Source organism: Drosophila rhopaloa, unplaced genomic scaffold, assembly GCF_018152115.1.
Source record: "Drosophila rhopaloa isolate 14029-0021.01 unplaced genomic scaffold, ASM1815211v1 contig_115, whole genome shotgun sequence".
Lineage (NCBI taxonomy): Eukaryota > Metazoa > Arthropoda > Insecta > Diptera > Drosophilidae > Drosophila > Drosophila rhopaloa.
The window spans coordinates 2,730,682-2,753,439 of NW_025334990.1; the positions used below are offsets into that span (position 1 = coordinate 2,730,682).

Consider the following 22,758-nt stretch of genomic DNA (forward strand, 5'->3'; position numbering starts at 1 on the left):
CTCGCCACTGGAGTGGAATGAGCCCCACTCCACTTCACTTCTCACCGCGTTCTATATATTGAGTATTCAGCTCGAGGCAAGGTCATGGGAATGGTAATGGTAATGGTCTTGGGAATGGGAATGGGAATGTCTCGTCTGACGCACTGGCCAATACGCTCCCTAGTTTACTCAGTTGGTCAGCAGGCAAACATCGAAAGTTTTGTCGTGACTTAAATTGGTAGAAGAGGGCCAGGTAACACACCTAGTTTAGGGCATTACGTAATGCCCAAATATCATGACTTTGCACTGGCGAATATCGGTATGTATGTATTTTGGTGTATCTATATCACAGAATGCGATGTGCACGTAGGTGTCTGGCATTTTTTACACTTTTCGATTTGTTTGCTGTCCGAATATATATTGGTTTTTTGCCTTGCCAACCCACACGGCCAGCGAAATCTCGTAGTCGTCGTCATCGGGGCTGCCACCCACATGGTGTGGTTCAACGCCTCGTTCTAGACGTGGGTGCGATTTCAAGTTTGATTTGTGCCAAAACCGAGTACCAAATGGCCATTGATTTCTCAATGATTCTGTAGTGGCTGCCCAGCTACAACTCTGTTTAGATCTGTGCTGTGGGAATATATTTGGTTAAATGTTCTATGACAACGTCATTAACTTTGAAATATATGAGATTAACTGGAGTGGAGGTGAAGCCCATAATTATGGTGATGGATGGTTACGGAATTTACTACAACAAGATGGGATCTTCTCTGGATGATCTTTGAAAAATGAATGGAGTGAATATATAAATTCGTAGAGTAATACTTTTCTGCTTTGCATTGGTTTTTTCTCGTATTTGGCTTTCTACTTAGTATAGTATTTATTTTTCCCAGGGGATTTTTTAAGCCTTAGCTCTGGCAGTTATAAGTTTTAAATTAAATTACCAATGACCAAAATTTTCACAATAAAGCTTGCGGGTATTATAAACCAATTCGTAAACAGAGAAAATCTTTGTAATAAACGTATTCTATTTCCTGTCGGCTTAATACATATGCCGTTATCCCTATTTGTAAAGATTTTTTTTTATAAATCTATTTTAGGTATATCTTTCCAAAAGCACCTTAACTTTGTTATATGATAAAATTAAAGCTTCAGGCTATAAAGAAGTTCTATTAGAAGGAAATCATATGCAATTTGACTGGTATTTCCTCCTCAGAGAGAATGAACTTCAACGACTAACGTGGGCTAATAGCTTGCTTTGCAGTATTACATATTCTATTTCCTGTTGGCCAAATGCGATTGTAACACTTGCCCGTCGGCTGAGGGCCACGCCTCAAAGTTAAATGATGGCCTATTAGCGCACGCTTCTATGGCAAACAAGCGTTTATTTTTGGCAGCATTTTTATGGCTGTTCGTCATAAATAGAAAACACTTCAAGCGATGTACTCGCATAGACACATACACACACACATGCGGATATTCCCTGCTCTTTTTGAGGCACTGCCAAGTTTGTGTCTTCAGTCTTTTGATTAATGCCGTTAGGCGTCGCCAAAGCGCAGCCAAGCCAAACCTTCTTGGTGTGTGCCAGTGTGTGTTCTTTTGTTTTTTAATTTTTGCTCATTACTCTGCCTCGTTTATTCGCCTAAAAGCCGCAGCAATTACAATTGAAAGAGGGAAAATGGTTTTAAGCCAGCTTAAAAACCAATCGAACAGCGCCAGCGGAAAAACCAGATTCAGATACAGACGCAAGCCCAGACTAAGATTCAGATTCGCTTTCGGTCTTGGTCTTAGCTTTGTTTTTGTTTTCGCTTCCCCTCGCATTCGCCCATTATGCAATGGGCTAGGCCAGATATCTGAATCTGAATATCTTATAACTGCGACTTTTGGTATTTATGCTGGCGGCCAAGTTTTTGCCTTTTTTTCCGTCCGATTCACACGGCTCGAGGCCCGTTCACGTGTTTAGCACAAATTCCGCACGAAATTATATAAACATATATAGCCCCTCTAATTTAAGCAGCAGCTCAAAATTAGAACAACGCTCGGCACGCAAGTTTCTCGCTCGGAACCAAAGAGTAATACAGAAAAATAGAGTCGAAAAATTAAACACAAGGCGAACAGCGAGACACATGAAGATTCATAAAAAATATGTAGTTAACGTTAACGTTAGACGACGGCATCAGAAGTTATTAAAAAGTCGGGGAGTAGCACACAGCACATCACAAAAATATGTGTATATATGAGTACGTTTGCCTGGTTTTTGTTTTGTTTCCCTTTTGGCACTTGTTGCTTACACTTCGGATTCGCCTTCGAGGGGAGAAAAAGCGTTAAAATTCAAACACGTCCAGCGCGCACGAGTTGCTCACAACGACTGAAATTGGCAGCAGGTATGAGTCCAGCGATCGGGCCAAAAGCTCCATGCTGCGCTTCCAATGGAAGTCTCGAATGGGAATCCAGCGACGTCATCGTTTTTGGCCCGATCTCGGCTTGTTTTGCTTGCCCGCTTTGTTGGCGCTTTTGTTTTGGGCCCCCAATTCGCTCAGGTGCCACGTTTCCGCTTAGCAAAGCGGTTAGTTGGTTCTCGAGACCCGACTCGAGTGGAGTGTTGGCCTAATGGACTCGACTACTCAGCCAGCTCGTTAATTGCAGGCGTCGGCACTGCGATGAGTGTGTGGTTTCGGCCTTTGTAATTGAACAATTTTGCGGCTTTTCCTTAGATCCCATTGATTACGACATGCAGTTGCATTCGATCGACGGTCGACCGATTGTTGGCTAAGTGGATGGATGAGTCGATGGATATTGGCCCCCCGAAGCAAAACGAAACGCACGATTTTCATGTATTAAGAATTTTTTGTTTTGTTTTGATTTTATTTGTATTTCAGTTTTTCTTTCTGGTTTTGTTGTCGTTTTACTTTATAATTCCATTTTTTTTTTTTTGTTTTGTTTTGTTTTGTTACCCTTTTCAGATTTCAGAGTAGTTCAGCAATGTAAACGGCTTTGAAACTCTCGCACGATAAGCTCGATTTACCTGCTGCAAATCGGGGCCTTGTCTGAACTGATCTGATTTATAGTGACCGTTTAAAAAATGCCTTTTTTGCCCGATGATCTGAGAACTATGCTGGTTCTCTGTGTTTGCTATGAAGTCAATGCTGAATTAATTTACGGTTTAGTTCTTATAAATTAATTAATTAATTTATAGTAAAAATAAAGCTATAAATGTTGTTGTTTTGTTTTGTTTTTTTTGTTTCATAGATCGCAATGCATGAAATAATTTAAAAAATTATTATTATGTAAGCCATTCAAACTCGATAGCCGTTTCTGCTTCACTTGGCGACAACAACACAACCGAATCGATGTAGTTCCTTGTATTTTACGTTCAATAACAAATAGATATATGTCTATACGCGCTCTAACGGAAACATTGAAAAAATCAAAAGGAATAAGTCTAACAAGGGACAGAGCCTCTGTCCTGTGATAAGCGTGCTAATAAGCCATAAAAATGTAATTTAATTTAGTTATATTATTCAACTTTAACTTTGACAATAATTGGCTAACTAAGGAATCAAAAACTCCGATAAACTTTTACAAGTTTTCGTTAGCTTTTGTTTAACACTTTTTTTGTTTGGTATAAGCTTTGTCTTAGATGAAACCCCATTTAATGTTTATTGTAATTATTAATTAATTTTTAATCCGTTATATGATATTCCGAAAAGTAATTAGGTTGAAAAATATGAAAAAAGAATTTCCTTCTATTTGTTTTCTAGAAAATAGAAAATAGGATTACCTCGTTGACAAAAATCTAAGAAAAATCCTAACAAAATTTGAGTTTAGGTTTTTTGGCCTATCATTGTTAGCATGAAATGAGTTTCGTTCCAGTTTCCGTTTTCTAGGCAGATACTCAAACGTATCCTGGCTCAAACGCCTGCTCATTCTGTAAAGTTTTGTTTCTTATTCGAGTTAGCTATATAATTATTAGATTTCCTTATCAACTCAGTTTGTGGCTTTCAATATTTTGGGAGTTGACACTGAACAATTTTTATAATCGATCGCGATTCGATCTTTTTTGGTCTTCTCTGGTACACATCTAATGGTATAACTAGGTATAACTAGAATTATAGCTAAATTAATTATTTCTTCTTTATCGCAGCCCCCATATTATGGGGATTCCTTAACTGCGTTCTGCGTTCTGCTACAGAACCTTCTTGCCTAAATTAATCTTTGTTTTTTTCTCAACTACAATGTTCAGCATTGGTTTTGGCTTTTGGGCAACTAACTAAAGTTAAATACATTTAGACCTTTAAATTTTTACCATATCAAGTATAATGTAGATCATGTATAATGTAGATATACTATATACGACAGTATTACAATATAATATTGCATTAAAAGTGTTTTCTTTTTGACATATCTACTCATTAATATTGGTTGTATTAATAGTTTGATGTCTTTAGCTTTTTTTCTTCGAGTTTTTGTTTTTGTTTATTATTATTATTAATATTAATATAGTTTTTCGAGTGTGTGGTGTATGCTCTGGCAGTTCTTTTCCAATAGTACAAATATTTTGCAAATATTCACTTAGTTTTCCATAAATTGTTTATGCATTATTTTCAGTTGTAAAGTAAATCGTTTCCCATATACACATCTAGTAATTTTGTTTTTCAAATTACAATTAGCAAATATTACAATAGATATACGATTCATTTGTTACACTCATGAGTTAAAGTAATCTTTTAGTTATTATTTCGAATGATCCATACTAATGTCATTGACCATAATGCTAATTAAGATCCTAGAGCGAAAGTATTTACAATGGGAGTACCCGTTTTGGTTTGGTTTAGTAACCACTAAAAGGAGCGAAGAGCGTCTAGGCCTAATGATATCTATGTAAATCGTAATCTATTTCTGAGTTTAGTATGGAAAAAGTGTAAGTGTTGGTTAACAAGTTGTTAGGGGTTCTGGAAAAAGTTCTCTCGGATTATCTATTAAAGCTTTTCCGATCTCTCGTGCATAACTAAACCAATTACAATAGTTTAGCGTATATTTTGATCTGAATTTCTTCAATTTCTATGTACAGACAATTTTGTTGGCAGTGCCTTTTTAGGCTATATTTTACTTTTGGTGTCGCGTGATCATAAGAGATATTAATTGCACATCTTGGGGGTTATCTGGCGCCCTGTCCTCCCCTCTCTATCTCTCTCTTTATTGTTCCCTAAAGCGAGAAGAATTTGGCACAGGTCTGGGTCCCCGTTTCAGTTTCGAGTGGTCGCCCTTGATCCTCCGTCTCCTGGTTCTTCTCCTTCTGATCCTCCTGCTGCTGTATAGCTGCTGCTGCTCCTGATTATGTTTGTTTTTCGTTATTTTTGTTAGTAAGGCAATTTGGAATGCATGCATAACACACATACACACACAAATACAAAACACAGTGAGTGAGAGAGATGGAGAAACACAAATACGAGACAGATAGAGAGTGGGAGATTGGGGGAGCGAGAGATAGATGCGATATGATGCGGTTTAATGATCCAAATCGCCCGATCGCCGGATGCACTCAGTTGTCAGATGATCAATGATGGTCGTGGAGTCATGAGGAACATGATATGTACACCATACCGATCGCCTGATGGGGCAGCACGCTCCCGTGTTATATGATACTCTCTCTGTTCCGTTCCAGCTCCTCCGTCTCATTCTCGGGATCCACGCTGGACGTGGACGACACTCCGCAGATCTGCATCTCGATCTCGGCCAGTCGATTCTCCAGGTCCCACTGCTGCTGGGATAGTTTTGTGTTCAGGGCCTGATTCTCCGATTCCACCGTATGGAGCCGTTCCCTCAGCCTCTTGATCTCATCCTCCAGAACTTCGTGCGAGCCCAGAAGGGGCGTGGTTCCACCTCCAGCCCCGCCCACTCCCGCCCCATAGCACTCCAGCTGCGAACTGGAATCGCATATGTGACCTACATGCAGGGATTATAAGATTATTCAGTACCCTGCCATTATATTTTATCTGTTTACGTGCTTACCCGTGTGACTGGGTTGAGATTGGGGTCTTATTGAGTGATGCGAGGTCGTTCGACTACGGGGTCGTTCCTCGGATCCATGGGCACTGGGGCTAACCGATCTGGGGGAGTCAGTGGCCCGAGCCAAGCGATCGGCGTAGCTGCGGGGACTTTAGAGATGTTATATTAAATAAGTTTAGTAGGATGAATAATAGTTGAATCCGGTCAAAATAAAACAATAAAATGTGACTATTATATATTTCGCAGATGAAAAACTGTGCAAACAAATTTGAAACAAACACGGGTCTTTAATTGGCATGCATTTGTATCTAGCAATTAACATTTATAATGATAAAAAAAAAAAAAAAAAAACTTTGTGCAGTTTCTCTCCGAACAATTTTTAATCGGGTTTATTATGCTTTTTGTTCGATTGCCAGAAATGTAAATTTTGTTCTGAACCCTTGGTGCCGAAAAATATGAATACTATTTATATTAGAGAGGGTCTGAATAGACAATTCTTAACAATTTGGACGAATAAACTTTTACCCCAAAATCAAAGTTTTTTAAGACTAACATTATGGTAGCCAAAACAGACATTGAACAAAAGCTGAAACCACTTTTTTTCTAATAAAAAAAAAATGCATTTTTGTTTTTAAATCTTGTTTACTATCTACGTTAACAGTTACCAATTTGACATGTCCTTTACTGAGGCAATCGAAGCGAGAATTTGATACTTCAATGCATGTCACCTTATTTTATTTATTCTATTACTTTGACCGCATTTCTGTAGGCACTGAACTCACCTGTACCCATGTGTTTGCGAGGACGTTTGCGTCGACTCCTGCCGATGCGGCAGGTGTTGCTGCTGGGCCGCCTGATGCTGCTGCTGCTGGTGGAGCGCCTGGTGGTGGTGCATCAGCGAGGATGCGGTGGCTGTCGCCGGTGGCAGCCACATCTCCTCGAGCGAGGTGCGACCACAGCTCTCGACTAGGCCCGGCGTCGATTGACAGCGGCCCATGGCAACTACATTAAAGTATTTGACTGTGTTTTAAATCAAAATCGTTCACAAACGGAAACGGACGCAAATGAAATCGATAACGAAAAGGAAGGAAAGACGGAACGGAAGGCGAAAACAATCGAATCGTGTTATTCTGGGGCAATCGTATTCGTATTCGTATCTTTGAATTTCGAGTGGTATTTGTTTGGGCGGGGACTCTGGTGGTTTCTGGATGTCGTGTGGTTGGATGGCTCTGGGGAAGGGAAAGGGGAGGGGCCCAGAGGGAGCAAATAAGACAAGTGCCTTACCTTTCTCCAGCGGGGCCTTCTTGTACTTCTCCAATCGCTTGACGGCTATCGACTCCAGACGAACACGCGCCGCCGGATACTCCTTCAGCACGTCCCACATGTCCTTCTTGCTCAGGACGAAGAGGTCGCTGTATCCCACTGAGCGAACGCTGGCTGTGCGTCGGTTGCCTGTTTTTGTTTCGCATCGGGAAAGTTGGCAAAGCAAATGTTTGCCAACGCAAAGAGAAAAGTTTAATGGTCTTGCAAAAAAGCATTTCCCGGAGTGAGTATGTGTGTTTATGCGTGTGTGCTCGAGTCAGTGTGTCTGTCGATTCTTCTTGTTGACTTGGGCGCACAAAGACATTAAAATTGCATGCCACACAATATGTTTGTGGTGGGGGATAATAGAAAAAAATAGGAAGTAAATATTGAATGGGATCAACGGAAAAAATGTTCTTATTAAAACCTATATATATCCAAAAATTTGTGCTATGCACTTTTAGCCAGCCACTTGTCAGCAAGAAGAATCGCACGTAAGAGTAGCTTGTGTAGACGGGTCGTATACTTAATTCACATTACACAACTCTCAATACAATTACGTGTAGAGAAACGTTTAAATTACGTCCAGGCAAAGCAATACAACAACAACATCGACTCAGAGACAAATAGAGAGAGATAGACAGAGAGATTAAAGTTGAGACAATGACAGAGATAGTGAGAGCGACTAACTAGCGTAAGAAATTACGTTTCGGTGCTAAATTCCTTTGGGCAATTCTCACCATTGAGCGCACACGAATGAAACCAAACCAGAATAATGCTTAAATCATGCAGAAACACAAAAGAACTTTAAACAATTCGATTTTGCCGTCTCTAATTGGTGGAATAGAAGGTGCTGATGTGAGAGGGGGCGGGGGGGTGGTCTGGGAAGTGCAAAACTTTTGGGCCACCTCCTTAACTTTTGTCTGCAAATTGAGTTGCTCCTGCCACTCTTGCTCTTTCGCAAACTCAATTAGGTGGCACACGGCTCCGATGACGCCTTCAAGTATGCAACGAACAGATATCGCACATGCAGTTGCCTTGAAGGCAATCCTGTTAATTATGAGCCGAATTTCACCCCGAATCGACTTCACACTTGGCCGGCCAACTATGTATTATACGAATTTAAAGCTACATTAAGTTCACCAAATTGTTTTTTCGATGGGCAACCACAATAATTGCACCGGTTTTTTTATATGTCGAGAACAATGAAAACGAGAGACCCGTGTGAGTGCATGCAGGTGCAATAATTGCATTTGACATTCATTAATTTTTCAACCGTGTGGGAAGGGTGAGCAATAAAAATTCGTTGCATACTCTTAGGGATGACGAAAAAAATTAACAATTTAAACTTGCAAAAAATGATCAAAAAAAGTGAACGCAAATTGTATTTTTCATATGGTATTAATAAATTAAAATGTAAATTCTATCGAAATTGATTCGAGTGCTCGGCTATTTGGTTACATGTGCTGAAGGATTCGGGGGCGGGACCAATCTCTAAACTATTTATGTTTGTGTTGCTCGTTGGGATCGGGGGACTCCAGTTAACACTTGGTTGCACAATTATAGACAATTACATTCCACACATAGACACAGATACGTATGCTTTCTAGAGTGTGTGAGTGTGTCTGTTGATTAATAGATTTCTGGATTTATTTTATTCTGGACTTTAGGGTTGGAAGGTTGTTGTAGTAGTTACGTTATCGTTATTGTTCCGCCTGTCGCACTAAAACGAGATATTTACCAAGTTCTTTACCTGCGGTGCCCATATTGAGTATACTAATCTCGCCAAAATAGGAACCAGCCTTCAGGGAGGCCATCACCGTCTTTCCGTTGTCGGCCACCACCTGCAATCGTCCTCGATTCACAATGTACATCTCTTTGCCCACCTCGCCTGAATGGGGATTTGAACAAAAGCCAGTGAGGATAGAGAAGCGATTGGCCCGAGCTTAGGGACTCACCCTTTCTGCAGATGTAGTCGCCGGGCGAGAAGAGTACGGGCCTCAGGCGTAGGACCAGTTCGCATAGGAAACCGGCCTCGGTGTTTTGGAAAATCTCCACCCGCTTAAGTGTATCTAAATGGACGTTAATTGCTATTTCAGCCTACAGGGGGAAAGGGAGCAGATTCGGAATCGGAAAAGATTTCGCATTCAGTAATGGACAAATCGTGTTCCGGGGACTACGACGCCCCGCGTACTTACCTTTAATTTATCAGGAAGACAGGACACGGCGCGCTCCTCGTCCGAGCATTTTTGCGTAAGCCACAGGTAATCGAACCATTTGATGACCTTCACCTGCAGATGATTCGGCACACGTCGCATCCGCATGTACGTCTTCACGCCATCCAGCTTGGCTACGACACGAAAAACAACCCAGAAAAAAAGAAGAGGAAGGGGGAAACAAGTAAGGAAAATGTTTTATTTGTATTTGCTGAGGATTTTCCTGGAAATTGATACGCGACCGGCATACAAACTGCGTGGAAATTAGGGGGTTGTACAATGGTATGCGGGAAAGACGATGGCTAGCAAATGTTATTGGGTTTGTAAAAAAAACAATTTGTTAGGTATGACCCGAAATTATACTTTTGTTTGGAGTCTTCGCACCAAAAATATTTCGAATTAGAAATACTATCTAAAGTACATTGTTCAAAAGATAACCCCCATTACTGTAGCATTTATAATTTTACATAAAATAATATATTGTGCAATATTTTGCTAAGCTAATTTATCCCCCTACAAAAATTTATAACATAAAGTAATTACTAACTTATTTTAAAATATTAATTTCACATATTTCTTTCAAGTATATCTAGTGTTTTATAAATCAGACAGAATTTATTTGAATTTGGACCATGGTACATAGGCTTTACTCTGTAATCGGTCAATCAAGACGGTCTGCATAAATTTGTAATATAAGGCTTTTAGCTGTCCGGCAGATACAGCGGGATATAATCTCTTTCTGGACCACCTGGCGTATGCTTGATATTGATTACTTCAACTTGGAAATACTTTAACTTCCATGCTAAACCATCTTCTGTTCAGCCGGTAATCAACAAACCCATCTGCTGGAGGTGGGCGCACAAATGAGCTAACCAACTTTTATCGTTGGGTGGGTTAGTGGTTCCATGGTGCAGTTGCAGCTTAACAATGGGTGACGTTTGGTCGATTGGCCATTCTTGCGGGAACGTGGGACATTCCATTTGACCAGGCTGATGGCTGGTACATGGAAACTCAACACTGTTTGAGCCTTATTGATGACAACTGGCTTTTGTTTTTAGTTTCCCACCACTCCACGCCTGGTCTTCCCTAGTCGATAAGAGGAAATTAAATCTCTTGGCTCGTCAGTGGTAACAAATATTGACACAATTTGTCGGCGGTTGCCAAAGGGGAATGAAAATGGCGAGTGGGCGAATGGGCGGTAGCAGGTAGAGCTCAACCGAACGAACTGAGTGCTACGTCTTTTGTGTTTGCTCGTGCAAACATTTGAGAACCAACTGACAAACAGGCAAACAGATTGAATACAAATAAATACCCAGTTACCGGGCTAAGAGTCCAGAGGGGGCGTGGCCAGCGACGACATCATCTATAATGCAATCAATCGTCAGTTTTCCCGCTGCCCGGCTCCCCGAGCTCAAGTTTTCCCCGTTGGTCATTTGTCAACTCTCAATTGTCAAATGTCTATTGTTGTCCAACTCAAATTTCAGCTCGCTTGTCTAATAAGATTGGAGCTTTGGGATCCCTGGGATGGAAATAATGGAAATTGCAGTTTTCAAAATAAATGAACCTGATCTCATAACTGTGATTAATTTTGAAATATTGGCTTGGGCAAGTCTATTTATTTTACTTTAGAATTGGCAATTGAAAATGTGAAATATGGGACAACAAACCATATTTCCTATTAAAAAGATTTTAATAACCGATATAATAAACAAAGATAAGACAACCAAAATAAAAGTAAAAATATACATTTTTAATTTCCCTATACCAAATAAATCAAAAATATGAGTAAATGATTATTACAAAATATCGTTTTGTTAAGCTTAACAAAACAAGTTGAACCTATAAATTATTTGCACGTTTAATCACAAATCAAATTAAATTTAATATGGAAATACAAATATATCGAATAAGCTTTTTAATCTGGCTTTCTGATTACGTTTTTCGCTTGGTTTACTTCGTGTTCATGTCCTACTTTCAAATACTTTTTGTAACAAATGCTGGCGAAGTGAAAGATTATTGAATGGCAATGTCTGCCTCTTGGCAGCCATTACACATATCGGAAATGGATAACGATAGAAATGGCGTACACACGTAGCCAGCCGCAGGCACCCCCTATTCCCTCCACCATCCTTCTATTGGATCCTGATCCATTTTCTATCCAACATTTCAGTGATACGAGAGCCATGCAAAATTACAGCGATTTTTATTGCGGCGCTGCTTGAATGCACTCGACACCCGCCCATTCGATTTTCCACACATTTTTCCACTTCTTTCCCCCCAACCTCCCCCTCAGTTGTTGGCACGTCCTTTGCGGGTTCTTGTTACAATTGAAAATCAATCTAAATATTAATTGCATATTCCATGGCAGCTGGCAAAAATAAACAAATGGAACAGAGAGTTATTCTGCTCGTGGCTCGAATTTTGTGCGGTTGGCTCAGTAATTGCGGTTGCTTTCGATGGACTCTGGTTGTCTGTGTCATGGTTTTTGGTGTTTTTAGAAATTACTCGAGCTTTAATTCCTTTGCTTGCTCTGTGGCTGAACAGAGCTTATCCTATTTCTTCCGTCCTGTTTCTTTTGCCTTCGTTTCGTCCTGCTTTCGTTCCTTTCCTTCCTCTCCGCTCGCCGCTTCCATTTCGTTGCATTTTGTGAACAAAATTTAATTTGCCATTTTTTGCCCCCAAGTCACTTGGCTGCGTGGCTGCGTTTGCCCAAAAAGAAGAGGGGGAAAAGTGCATTTGGCTCCACATTCAGCTTATTTCTTATTTATTTTTCATTTTATGCTCTGCTTCGCCTACAGTTGCCCCCGGCGAACTTTGATCTGCTTCTGTTGCAATTTTCGTGACGGGATGGTGGGATGGTGGGATGGCGGGATGACAGGATGGCTGGTGGCTTTTTTGGGGTCGTGGCTGGGCGGTTGTGTCACCTCCAACTAAGCGGTGCCGTTTCTCAATAATTACATTTACTGTTTTGACTCGACTTTTGTCTCTCGACTGACAGGCGAGGACAATTGCCGCCGAAGGATCAACTGCAGACAAAAGTCGGTAGGTGGGCGTGGGAGTGGGCGTTGGTTTGCCTTAGTGGCTGATACGTGTGTGTCGGTGAAAGAAAGAAATCTGGGTGCAAAAGTTCAGGCCATTGTCTGGCAGCGAGCTGCAGCAGCAAGTTTTCCACCGAACAAAGGGGGGATCACATACAAACAGTAAATATGCGTGACAAAAACTTGCTCTTCCTGTGCCACAGTCTTTTCATAAAACCGCCACACAAAAACACCTCCCCAACATGCATCCAGAAGGATGAACAAAAAAGAAATGCAGGACTGTGTGTTGTGGTGTATGTGCTAGCCAAGTGAAAATTGCAAACTAACTAGAAACCACTTAAGAGTCAAGCTGATGTGTTATGCGAAAGACGGAAGTTGTGCTTGGGAGCCGGGAGACTGGAGGCAGAACAATGGGAACAGTTGGAGGATACCGGGGAGAAAGAAGGACGCCAAGGCATTTGCTGAATGCGCACAGGAATCGAAGGAATTGTCTGCGATTATCACCCGAGTGCCGAGAGTACTTGCCGCAATTCGAAGTGAAGGAGAAGTAATGGTCTGCAGTTACTCCACCTGCCATTCCATCTGGCCAAATTCAGAAAGCAAATATCATCGATTTAAAATCTCCATGAATTCACTGGTCAAGGAGTTTTAAAGGTAAAATTCTTGTTTGTACAAAGTAACCTATTTTATTGCTTTTCTTTAAATTCCACAAATATTTGAGCAAATCAAATCCTTTCGCATAATTCATTTTTCAATTTAAATGTTATAGTTCGCAAACAAACATGTTTGCTATTAGATATTGTATTAATACTTATATTAACAATACAAAACTAATTTATAATTTAAATATCTAGGCCAATTCACCTTGTGTCTTAAGAATTGAAAACTAAAATATTAAATTAGATAAAATTGGCAAGCAATGGTTTTTGTGAATTATTTTTTGTTAGCAGCAAATCTTCACTACTATTTATTCAAAGGAATTTTTTCAAAATACTTAGAGATAAATAAGTCTTTTTTACATTGCACTATGGACTCCTTCTTCCTTTTTAAAGACAGCAAAATAAATAGAAAATATATAATTCACGGCAACCACTAAAAATACTCATTTAATACCATTTTATTGTTGATTTCAAACCTCTATAAATTCCATAGCCCCCCGACAGTAATTTTTCCGGAAATATTACAACCAACAACCGGAGATATACGGTTTACCTTTGAATGGTGTACATTCAATTTCAAGCCAAATGCATTCGGCCTCTGATTTTTTGCACCTTAATTATGCATTTACCTCCGTTGCTGGGTGAAGCAACAAACAATGGCCCAAACGTGGCAGGAGGAGCTTGGCAGGGCTGATGGTCGGATGAAATGCTAGAGATGGATTTATTCAGGCGGTAACTAAAAATAAATGCGGCGAGCACCTCGCAGCGCCAGCAGTTTGCAATAACAATGCGCATGCCAGCTGCATCAGGAGCTGTAAGCTGAATGCTGAAATCCTTGGGAAATTCGCCATTCAAGGATAATGGAATACTTTGCCCTTAAAGAGCAGCTACATGCCGTAATACAACAGCAACAAGAAGGGCAAAAAAAAGCGAGAGGAACAAGAACAACAACTGGCATGTTCTAAAAATACGACAGTAAGTTGGTGTACATGCAGCTTAATGGGCAAAAGCGGCCACCAGCGGCGACTGCGTCTACGATATTGATTGGAATCCGCATATATATATATTCCCACTCACACACACACTCACACTCACACACACACACGGTTACAGCTGTGGGGCATAACCAGAAGCAAACATAAACTCACACAAACGCAGGACATGGCTGCGGCAAGCAAAAGCAAACAGCGAAACGAACAACAAACACCAACCGAGCTGAACACACATACAAATGCAGAGGGGGGACCACGGCACTCACACACACACACACACACACACACACACACACACACACACACACACACACACAGCAAGGGCGGGCAACTTAAAGTGGATAATGGACGTCGCTGCATCCCCCTGCCAACCCATCCATCCACCACCCTGCTTAAAAAAGGCAAAAGGCACAGGAGGAGAAAAAAGAAAGAGGTACGGGCCAAAGTAAACAGGCTTAATCGAAGAAAACGATACCCTGGAAAGGTCCGTGAACATCCTTTGACAGCCTTTGACCACTGCCATTCAAATGATTTCTCATTTGAGAAGGATACATCGCTACCTTTGCCAATTTACACCAAATTCAGGTATAAGTCAGGTATTGTTTCCTGTTGAAATCTTTTTTATTCATTAATTGGGTTCCAAAAACGCAAACATTGATCGAAAGAATATTTAAATCGAGGCTATTGAGTTTTCAAATTGATTTGTAAATATCGAGGCTAACAGGATGGTTCATTTGAACACTATTTTATTGCGATTTCGGATAAAAAGAAACTTCTAATAAAAACAGAATTCTTCAAAGTCATAAAATACATTTTCTAACAATAAATTGAGCAATACAAACTTAAACTCTTATACAGAAGTAGTTGTGTTTTAATTTTCATTTTCTTGGTTTCCCTCAGTGTAAGGGAAGGACATAACGAATGTCGAATGGCTGACGCGCGTTCTGGGCTCAGTTCGTTTGCTTTTCGTCACTTCGCCTCGCTGCTATTTTTAGTGCCACCATTGTGGGGCAGCATCAGCAGCAAGAACAAGGGCAAACAACAACACTCTGTCCATTATGCATTTACCAAGTCGAAAACGCTTGGCTAAGGCACTACAAATCTTCTGCTCGGAGCTCAGCTCGCCGAAACTTCCGCTCAGCTCCTTTGCCCCATTCGTGTTTGTTTGTGTTGGCTTTAATTGAGCGCGTAAATTGTTTTAATTGCGATGCCAAAAGCCAAGTCGGGCCAGGGCAAACAGACGTTAATTGTAAATGAAGACTGTGGGCACGCCATGAAAAAATGCCGCAAATATTTAAAAACTAAATAAAGCAAGTAATGAAATTGGAAAAATACACACGAACACATGCCGTCACGAGAGATGATTCATATGCAAACTGTCCGCATGCATCAATCAAGGTCCGTTGACAGTTTTGCTGACAGCGGCGAAATTTGCATAAAACTATTTACAATAACAATTACATAATGGCAAAGAGCTGGGGGCTTGGTATATATAAGGGGCAGAATTTCCATAATTTTAAATGTCAGTTTTTCAAACGGTGTTTGGACTGTTGCCAAAACAGGGAAATATTCAATAGACAACCTCAACACAGCGAATGTCCTGAATGCGAGCAGGTTGCCAGAAAGTTTGTGTGTTTCCTACACCGAGATAAACTTGACTTTAAAATGCAAATTCAAAATAGGTTTTAGCATATTATACTAGAATAATTATTTTAATAAATTATGATATGCAAATTGATAAAAGTTTCACAAGTATATACAAATTTATAATTTTACAAGTTGTTTTTAAGCACATACTTTCGAACACATATATATTACTAAAGAGTTTGTTTTCACGTTTAAAAAACCAAAACGATTGTCAAATTTTGATAATCATTAAATTTTAAAGTAATTTGTTACAAATAAATTTTGTAATATTAGAAACTTAGAGTACATATATATAAAGAACAAATATTTTTATTGGGTTTCTATTATTTTTTAAACAATTATTCTATGTTAGGATCTCAATTAAGGTTAAGTGCTCCTTACCATGAATATTTCTCAATCAATTTCAGAAAAACGGGGTGTTTTTAAGGTATCTATTATTTTTTAAAACATTTTTTCTACGTTAGTATCTCAATGAAAAGGAGTTCTAAGCTTCCCATGAATATTTCACAATCAATTTCAGAAAGCTTACTCTTTTTTTTCCTGTGCATTCGGTCGAGTATGTGAGAGCTTGTCGATTATCGCAAGCATTCGACGAACGGCAATCTTTTGCGCTTGTCGGCGTTAACAAGCCACAGCCATGCGTTTAACTAAGCGTGAATGTAACAGTGTGTGTGTAAGGAGTGAGGTAAGGGGTAAAGGGATGGGGTGGAGATCCTGTCAGCGTGCGGCTGAAAAAGTGTGCGTGTGTGAGTGTGGGTCGGTGGCGGCAACATTGTTGCAAAATGATTTTGAAAAAAAATAACCATCAATAACTCAAATATAATGACAGTTTTCCACTTGTTGTTGCCGTCTCTTTTCCTCCATCATCACAATCCCAACATTCCCCCCTCCCCCACCTACCCCAACCCCTAAGTGGGGCTAAATGGATGAATAACTTAAACCAGCTGCTTCGCCTTTCCTCTTAGTGTGCGATGTTATGTAATGTAATAACGTCAATCAAATTTAAAAAGGCAGACCAACTATTTCAAAATCAATTTTCTTGCCCCCCCCCTTTTCTCATCCAACAGCATAAGCATCAGCGGGAAAGTGGAAAAGCGGCGGAAGGAAACAGGAAAGCGACCTCGGCTTAAACAAATACACAATCACAAGTTCTTGCTGCATCAGAGGAATCCTGAGTAGGATGTAGGATGTAGAGCGAAGGAAGTAGGCTAATGTAGCAGAAGAAGACCCCGGGACTCAGTCACTTTGCAAACAGTATCCCCTCTAAGCTGTGACTAGCGAAATTCGCAGTGAGGGACCGTGACACCGAGTGAAAAAGTGCCCGCCTTAGTTAAAGTTTAGTTTAAACTTTTCAGTGGCTCGTGGTTTGCCCCAGGAGAAATGTATCATTCGTGTCATTAATCATTCGTCATGTGGGACGGCGACAACATTTCATTTGCTTATCATCTCGGCTCAAAGTCTTTGGGGAATGAAAGCAACAAGAGTAGGCCTCAAAGTTGAATGAATCAAATGGGCTGCCGGAAAACTTATTGCTAAGCCTAGAAATCCATGACAAGTCAGTGGCTTTCCGTCCTCTGAGAACAAAAGCAGGCTGGAGTCTAACAAAAATATTCAGCACAACGGTGTGGTAATAATTGTGATTTATTTATTTTTGAATAGTTTCCTGATTTCTTAAACATTAAAAGTATGCTTCGCTTTAAGATAAATAAAAACAAGAGAGAACGCTATAGTCGGGTGCCCCGACTATCAGATACCCGTTACTCAGGTAAAGGGAGTGCGAGGGAGATAGAGATAGAAACTTTGATCACGCATAACTTTCTAACGAATGGTAAACACAATAAAACTGCACTTTTACTTTTCCGAAATATTTAAATTTTTAAAATCGTATATAAGCGATTGTGGGCGTTAAAGGGGGAAACAAACTTGCGCTGCGTAGGAACTCCTAGAATCTGCATGCAAAATGCCAATCTTCTAGCTTTTATAGTTTCCGAGATCTCAGCGTTCATACGGACAGACAGACGGACAGACGGACATGGCTATAATGACTCGGCTAGTGACCCTGATCAAGAATATATATACTTTATAGGGTCGGAAACGCTTCCTTCTAGCTGTTACATACTTTTGCACGAATACAATATACCCTTTTACTCTACGAGTAACGGGTATAACAAGAAGGAAAAGATGCAAACTACGCAAGATGAAGTTCATGCACCCTTGCAGTTATAACAAGAGAGAACGCTATAGTCGGGTGCCCCGACTATCAGATACCCGTTACTCAGGTAAAGGGACTGCGAGGGAGATGGAGAGAGAAACTTTGATCACGCATAATTTTTTAACGAATGGTCCGATTTGAAAAATTTCTTCTACATTTCGATAGGTATTGATAAACACAATAAAACTGCATTTTTACTTTTTCGAAATATTTAAATTTTTAAAATTGTATATAAGCGATTGTGGGCGTTAAGGGGGCGTGGCACCTTTTTGAAACAAACTTGCGCTGCGTAGGAACTCCTAGAATCTGCATGCAAAATGTCAATCTTCTAGCTTTTATAGTTTCCAAGATCTCAGCGTTCATACGGACAGACAGACGGACAGACAGACGGACAGACGGACAGACGGACAGACGGACAGACAGACGGACAGACGGACATGGCTAGATCGACTCGGCTAGTGACCCTGATCAAGAATATATATACTTTATAGGGTCGGAAACGCTTCCTTCTAGCTGTTACATACTTTTGCACGAATACAATATACCCTTTTACTCTACGAGTAACGGGTATAACAAGTTTTTGTAATAAATTTCATCGTTCAATATCTATCGACACCCAATCAATTTTTCAACTATTATTATAGAGGGTATTATGAAATAATATCCCCTGCTAGGGTATAAAAAAAAGACATTCAGTTTGAAAGGCAAAGTCAATAAAGTCACTTTCAAGCAGAACGAGCGAAAAAAACGGCCTGTATTGTACCTATGGCTTATACAATTTAAAATCCATAACTGAAACCGTATAAATGTATAACAAACAAGGAAGCTATGTTCATTTTCCTATTATATTTCGATTTTTTCTATTTAATTTATACTGGATGGGAATAATCGTAAATTCGTGCATGTTTGAAATCAACGAAGTTTCCTGGATTTGCATATTATTATTATAGTTATTTTGTTATCATTATTATGGCAGCTATGAGACAAGTAGTTCGTTTTTAATAAAACTAAAAGCGAATTGGCTATATTTCGGAGTATATGGTTATATGTTAAGAAACAACAAATGTATAATTTGTTTGACTCTCCTGGTGATCCTGATAGAGGACATATATTCTATATAGGGTCGGACACGTTTCCTTCACTGAAAGTTTTGGAACTCTGGAGAAAACTGTGGGAATTTAACTTTTAATAAAAACTTAAGCCAAACACTTAAATTAAAATAGTCCATTTCATTTTTATTAACTCAATGCAAGTATGGGTTTTACCTTATTTTTTGTTCTAAATGTCCTTTAAATGGGTCAAGGAATTATATAGATCTTAAGTGAATACTCCTTTCAAGTCAGCCAGTGGAAGAGCATCTATAAAAATGGTTATTTGTATTTTTGTCCCATCCAAGCCTGCTTGATTTTTTATGGCCATCACTCCAGCACAACTACTGCCCATCATCATCATCATCTAACATCATTCCTGTCCCATGGCCGGCCACTCAAAGGCAAGCGCTGAATTGACAAATTGATGGATGGTTCTCCAAACGCTGCATGCTTCAGCATCTCTCCTTTCATTTTTTTCTCCCTTTTTTGCCCCTTGTACAAGTATATGATGCATTATTATTCCGGAAAAGTTTGCGACCGCAACAACAACAATTGCTTGCCTAAGTGTTTTATTAGCCATCGAGAACAGAGTTTGGGTTCGGTTGAGTTGAGTTGATTGTCAGTTTTCATACACATCGGTTTTTGTTTGTTCTGTATTGTATACAATTTTCCTGAATTGCTTTTGGCTTTTATTGTTTAGCATGGCTTCTTTTTCGGCCTTTACCCATCAGTTGTCGAATGAGCAGATCGAAGAGCTTAAGGATGTCTTCGAAAGGTACGATATGGACTCAAATGGCACCTTATCACCGACTGAGATGCGTTTGGCTTTGATTTCGATGGGTCACGAGATCTCTGAAGCAGAGCTATACGATCTCATTCGTCCGGTGACTGCCAATAATGAGTCAGAATTGGATTTGCCCAAATTTATGCAAATAATGGCCCCCCACATTGCCCAAGTAAACAGTGAGGAGAGTCTGGACCGGACCTTTAACCAACTCGATCGCGATCACGACGGTTTCGTCAGCAGCCAGGACGTGCGTGCGATCATGCTCGTCCTGGGAGCAGTCGTAACCGATGACGAAACCAAGGACATCTTCCGTGCAGTCGATATGGATGGCGATGGGCGCATAAGCCGACGCGACTTTATGAGCTTCATGCAAAGCCCCCTATAAACTTGGCCACGATAAAAGTAAAAAATTTGCCCATGGCCAGTGTGCGTAAAAAACTTGCATCCGCAACGATTTAACACGAAAAACAATTGCACTAAATTGTTTGTCCATTCAGCAAAATAAAAAGAAAATAAGTGATTTTTGAATATCCTTAAAAAATTCCGGTAAATTATATGTAACGACGCAAATGTGTTTCAGGCAATTCCTATAAATAATACCCTGTCGTTGCCTAAAACCTTTTTTAATTTTAAAATTTTGTTCATAGAAAAAATTGTAATTATTAACCCATTTCCTATGAATTTAGATTTATTGCATTATTTGCAAGCAAGAATTTTAACTAATTAAAGCATGATAGTGATATTTGAAGCTTCATGACCTTTCTTATTTGTTAAATATATTACTTTTTGAAGCTTTATATTATTATTTTCAAACAGTTTATTTGATATGAAAATATTTAAAAATTGAAATCTGATACATAGAAGTATATTTCTGTCTGCAGTCAAAAAACCAAGGCGGCTGAATTGAAAACGGAAAGGAAAAAAATTGAGAGCATAAAGCCAGAAATTAATTCAACAGCACGTTTCGTCCATTAAGCCGCCAGAGCTTTGCTTGCTGACTTTGCCATCCCCCCGCCTCCTGCCACGCCCCCTTGCAGGACATGGACATGGACACATGTGCAATGGCCACTCACACACAAACACATATGCAAAGTGTTGTGTAAACAAGTCAGCTGCCAGTTGGACGGTAGCTGCAGGCGGGGCTTAGGAGAAGAACAAGAAGAAGGAGCTTGGCCAGAAGGAAAAGCCAGCAGAAATCAAGGTGCCACGCCCCCTTGGACTCGCCCACCGACGTCCAATTGTGCTCTGTTTGCTCCCTGCTGGCAGGAGTCCACCGAACCACCTTGACTCGTTGTCGTCCTGAGTGGCTTTAATATTTTTCAGCTGACGCTGCCCTTAATGAAAGCAAGAAATGATGCCACCGCTGCCGCTTCTTATTCCCGTTTCCGCTTCCTCTAATGCGTCTTCCTCTTGGTCTAGTTGTGCACTCAAAAAAATTACCATTTGACCAATTTTCCTGTTCATAATTATACAATAAAGGGGGATATGTCTCTTAAAAAATCTCCTAATACAATAACCAAATATATTGAGCAATTTTTATTGATTTATCCAAAGACTCAATTCAATCAAAAACTTAACAACATAAAAATTACCATCATAAAATTAAAGTTCAAAATTTGTATTTACAACATTTTGCACAGGACATTTTATTTCTTAGGATTTCTGTGAGTACAAGGCTTATGTTTTGAGGATATTTATATTCGAAGAAAATTCTTACATCAATAAAATTGCAAAAAATGTTTTGAGTGTAGTCTATGCTAGTCCTTCCTTGCCTTTCACTTGGCCTTTTCCACTTAGCTGACTTGGATTGCTCTTGCATTTTGTCCAGTTATTTATGGCCCGGCCGAGTAAACGAGTTCATTTAGCTAATGGCCGCACGCCCAACTGAGCCTACGAGAGATTCCTCTACGAGTCCTTCGGGTCCTTCGAGCGCTCTTTGTGTGCCACAATGGGCATTACAGCCCTGACACTGGCAATGTCATAGCAGCGCCAGATTTCAATATTTTGCATAAAATTGGCCAAGCTGGCGCAGCTTTCAACCCGCACAATCATATACATTCCCCGTCCAAACAACGCAGCTTAAGTATAAGTACGAGAGCATTTGTCCATTGTTGTCCGTTCCCTTTCTTTTTCCTCCGCATTCATAAGCTAGGAAGTCCTCTTTCAGTTGTCAGGACAACTATAGCAACAAGTCTGGACTGTTTTGGTAAGACTCGGAATTCTCGTATCAATTCTTTGCGAAATACCTTCGTAGCTATTCTTGTCGTTCACCTTTCTCATCTGCACTAATACGGGTTTCCGTCCGAAAAGGTCAGGGCTGGCAATCCGGTGATAAGTTGTACGGCAAATTTAATATTTCCCAAGCTTATCGTTTGACATTTGTTTTCATCCATCATGGTGCCAGCTGCATTTGTATGTAAATCTCAAAACCGATTATAAAACTAAAGATTTGACTACAAACGAAGGCCTGTGCCATCAATCAGGAAAGTATTTCAATAGCCTACTTTACAAAAACCACAGCAATTTTCTTTGTTAGCATTAAACAAAACAATAATTAATCAAGCTAAGTACTTTTATGGCACTTGTTATTTACAAAACATATTTATAAGCTTATTGTGTGCAGCAATAGCTGCCATTAATTTGAGATAAAGCTAAATTGAAATTGTAATAATAATTTGTGAATTATAGCTTAGTTTGCTTTTCAAAGGCAGTAAGGATCTGGATTTGTATATTTAATTTATCTTTGGGGTAGGATTTTCGGAACAGAAAAAGTACACTTTTCCAGAGTAATGTAATTTATTCATCTGTTAGTTTCCATTTGTCTTT

The 22,758-nt window shown here is 39.8% G+C and overlaps 2 protein-coding genes across 5 annotated transcripts in view; one reads left to right on the forward strand and one right to left on the reverse strand.

Annotated features, from left to right (window-relative positions):
• Nucleotides 1-2,853: 2,853 nt before the first annotated feature.
• LOC108044467 (cyclic nucleotide-gated cation channel beta-1) overlaps nt 2,854-22,758 on the reverse strand; it is a 69,859-nt gene continuing 49,954 nt past the window's right edge. For 2 of the 4 annotated variants that reach the window (XM_044457444.1, XM_044457457.1), the window contains 7 exons: nt 9,489-9,640; nt 9,249-9,390; nt 9,044-9,181; nt 7,273-7,440; nt 6,771-7,008; nt 5,992-6,137; nt 2,854-5,925 (listed from right to left, as the gene is read on the reverse strand). In XM_044457444.1, the coding sequence (XP_044313379.1) occupies nt 5,615-5,925; nt 5,992-6,137; nt 6,771-7,008; nt 7,273-7,440; nt 9,044-9,181; nt 9,249-9,390; nt 9,489-9,640 (1,295 nt within the window). In that variant the 3' untranslated portion in view covers nt 2,854-5,614. Of the gene's footprint in view, nt 5,926-5,991; nt 6,138-6,770; nt 7,009-7,272; nt 7,441-9,031; nt 9,182-9,248; nt 9,391-9,488; nt 9,641-22,758 lie in introns of all 4 variants that reach the window. The other 2 variants (XM_044457449.1, XM_044457453.1) reach the window with 2 other exon arrangements.
• On the forward strand, nt 19,781-20,479 carry LOC108045917 (calmodulin). The gene has a single exon (XM_017125410.1). It carries the CDS (start codon nt 19,847-19,849, stop codon nt 20,315-20,317), a length of 471 nt encoding a protein of 156 aa, XP_016980899.1. The 5' UTR covers nt 19,781-19,846; the 3' UTR covers nt 20,318-20,479.

Bases quoted from the DNA above. Each gene is read 5' to 3' on its own strand.
- LOC108045917 (XM_017125410.1), top strand. From the start codon at position 19,847: ATGGCTTCTTTTTCGGCCTTTACCCATCAGTTGTCGAATGAGCAGATC.